We start from the raw sequence: 3,005 nt of genomic DNA on the forward strand, positions 1-3,005 counted from the left end.
AATAGTGTGTTTGATTTCGTGAAGTTGGAGGCTATCTCTATATTTTTGGAGAAACCAGAACTGTGTAAACAGAAGGAATTTGATTATAAAGTGTCTTTATTTAGTTAAATTATCTATTTTTCATCCGTTAGTAGTATTTGAGTTTAATTATTTATTACTTTACACTGATTAATTATTGTGCTTATTACCTTGTTAATTTTAAGTTTTTGTGTTTTTGTTTAAAAACTTATTCATAGTTTTAAATTTTGTTCTACTGTTAAGTTCTGACGAAAAGTAGTGTAATACGTATAAACTATCACAGAAAAACTTGAGAGAGTGTTTTATTTATTTGTTTTTGCATTAAATATGAATTGGCTGATAATGTTTGAATTATCAAAACAGTATTGTTAAAATTTACTTAAATATTATACTAAAATGTTCTTGAATCTTATACTAACATGATTAACTTATAATTTTTTTGCAACTTCGCAAGATTCTTTCGACCATTTACTTTTGTTAGTGTCATAAATAATTATTTTCGAAACTTTGTCTTGTAAATCAAAAATTTTGTTTTCAATAGAATGAGCTTTAAATAGAGAAAACCTTATAATTTCTGGTGATTTAATAATGGTAAACTTTTTACAAATGTTGTCAAAAACTTCACAATCGTTTTCTCTCTTTGAAATTACAAACAGCTTTTTCTCGACAACAACTAAACTGTGGAACCGTTTACCAGAGTTCATATTTGGCATTATTGACCATTTATCAGGTAAGAAATCATATGACTCGGCAGTATTTAATTCCAGATGGTTGCCATTTGATCCACCAGAAACTACAATTCTTTCTTCAAAAACTGCACAAGCTGCACTTGATCTTGCTTCGTTAATTTTAGCAACTTCTTTCCAATTGTAATCACTTGTATCAAATTGTAAACAAAGATTGGTTCTAACTCCACCTTCTATACCTCCAATAACAAAAATGTTATCTATGAATGCACATAGACAAAAATCCATGCGATCATCAATCATATCAGATACATGACTCCATGTATTAGAAGTTAGTAAGATTCATGAACAGACTTTAACCAATCATATTATTCCAACCACCAAATACAAAAAGTTTACCTTTTTAATAAACTATTTTTGAATCATAACGTCCCGTTATCATTGGTGGATAAGATTCTACTTCTCTTGTTTTATAAATATCAATACAACTTACATTGTTACAAGTCATGTATGATTCAGAGTTAAAACCCCCACAAACCAATAACTTAAAACATTTTTGGTTACAATACCTACTAGTATGACAATTACTTGAAAATTTATCAAAACATTTTACTCTGCAGTCTAACATTTCTTTTAAAAGTTTTACACAACCATCTACTTTTGTTAATGTTGAATCATTTAAAAAATGTTTTATAGTTTCTGTTGAGAGCAAATGAAGACGAACTTTTAGTAAAAGATACTTGCTACATTCTTCAATGTTGTGGTTCAACCATCTATCAACTACTTTAAATACTTCAATTTCTGAAGTAATTAGAAGATCAGAACTTGTAAGTATTTTAGAAATAAACTTATATTCAAGTTCTAAAAAGCTTTCATTATCACTTACAATTCTAAAACAACGTTCTATATAGTTAAGGGTTGAATCTTGGAGGCTGGAAAAATTAAACAGATTCACGAACTTGTAAACAGAAGCAGCATTTTCAATTTTTAATTTGTCTTCTAAGATTGCAGAAATTGTACTAACTGCATTTTCGTTTAGAGAAAGTTTCATAAATCTTTTAGCTGCAATAATTTTAGTTATTTTTCGGTTTTTCATACCTAAGTAATTAAATTATTTTTTACTAAAAAAGTAAAATACTTGAAACAAAAAAAGCTCTTAAAATTCATTAAATCATTTCTCTATTACATAGCTTTGTTTAAATGACACTTTAACCTAATAACAAAGCTTAATTTCTTAGGTTAATTTGTGAATAACACCTCATTATTTTAACAGATAATCAAAGGTTTCGTTATTTGATGTTGTTTTAATATTTAGCTTGATACCTCAACTATTCAACTTGTACGCTGTAAAAAAATAATTTAAAAAATACATATTATTTTTCAAAACGTTATTCCGACTAACGGCGATTCATTGCTCTCAAATAAATTAAAGATCAGATATACGGAGTCTCAAAAAATCTTTAAGAATTAATCTCAAAAAAGTTCTTTTTGAGACTCCCTAGATCTGTTCTTAAATTTATTTAAGAGCAGTGAAACGCTGTTATTCGGAATAAAAACAAAAACATCTGTGGTATATATTCCGATAAGCTTAGCTTGTAAGCATCTCCAGGATCTGACGCCTTTTAAAGTTACATCTTATTATTTTTAATTTATTTTCTTTAGATTAAAGTTTTAGATTTATTTTTTCTTAAAAGCTATTTTGTGTAAATTAAAGTAGTAATGAGTAGTTTTATATATTTCTATCATGACCATATAGAAAATTTTCATAAAATGAAATAATTATAAACATGTAGAAACATGAACACAATAACACAAACCTAGCATTTGATTCTCATTTAAAATGGCAAATACATCTAACTGATTTTTCTTAATTCGATTTTCCTTGCAGTACTTCAGAATAGCACATATTTTGTATTCTGCAATACTGCTTACATCTTAATCTACTTCAGCTAGTTCTGTTTTCTTTGTAGTATTTTTATTTTGACTATGTTGTGTTGGTATATTTTATCTCTCATAAATATTTAAATCACCGGTGATATAAAAACTAAAATATAACATATTTTACTAAGAAAAGTTTCAAGATGATACAATATATAAATTACGTATTTATTCTTTAAAAATTATTTTATAAATTTTCTTCACATTTAAAAAATTTTTCAATCTTAAAAAGCTTAAAATCTAGAAGTCTATTACTTTTCTGTATGTATTTAACCATTTTCAGACAAAGTTACTTAGTCTTTTTTTTAATTAGAAATTTTATTTATCAATTTTTACTGCATAAATATCTATTTTAAATTAAAC

The 3,005-nt window shown here is 26.0% G+C and overlaps 1 protein-coding gene across 1 annotated transcript; it reads right to left on the minus strand.

The window, feature by feature from the left end:
• Positions 1 to 446: 446 nt before the first annotated feature.
• On the minus strand, positions 447 to 1,007 carry LOC145841247 (kelch repeat-containing protein kel-10-like). The gene has a single exon (XM_082948613.1). The coding sequence runs from the start codon at positions 1,005 to 1,007 to the stop codon at positions 447 to 449; it is 561 nt and encodes a 186-aa protein (XP_082804739.1).
• Between the last annotated feature and the right edge of the window lie 1,998 nt (positions 1,008 to 3,005).

The sequence above is a fragment of the Thalia democratica genome, chromosome 7 (assembly GCF_965202585.1).
Source record: "Thalia democratica chromosome 7, ktThaDemo2.hap1.1, whole genome shotgun sequence".
NCBI classification, from domain to species: domain Eukaryota; kingdom Metazoa; phylum Chordata; class Thaliacea; order Salpida; family Salpidae; genus Thalia; species Thalia democratica.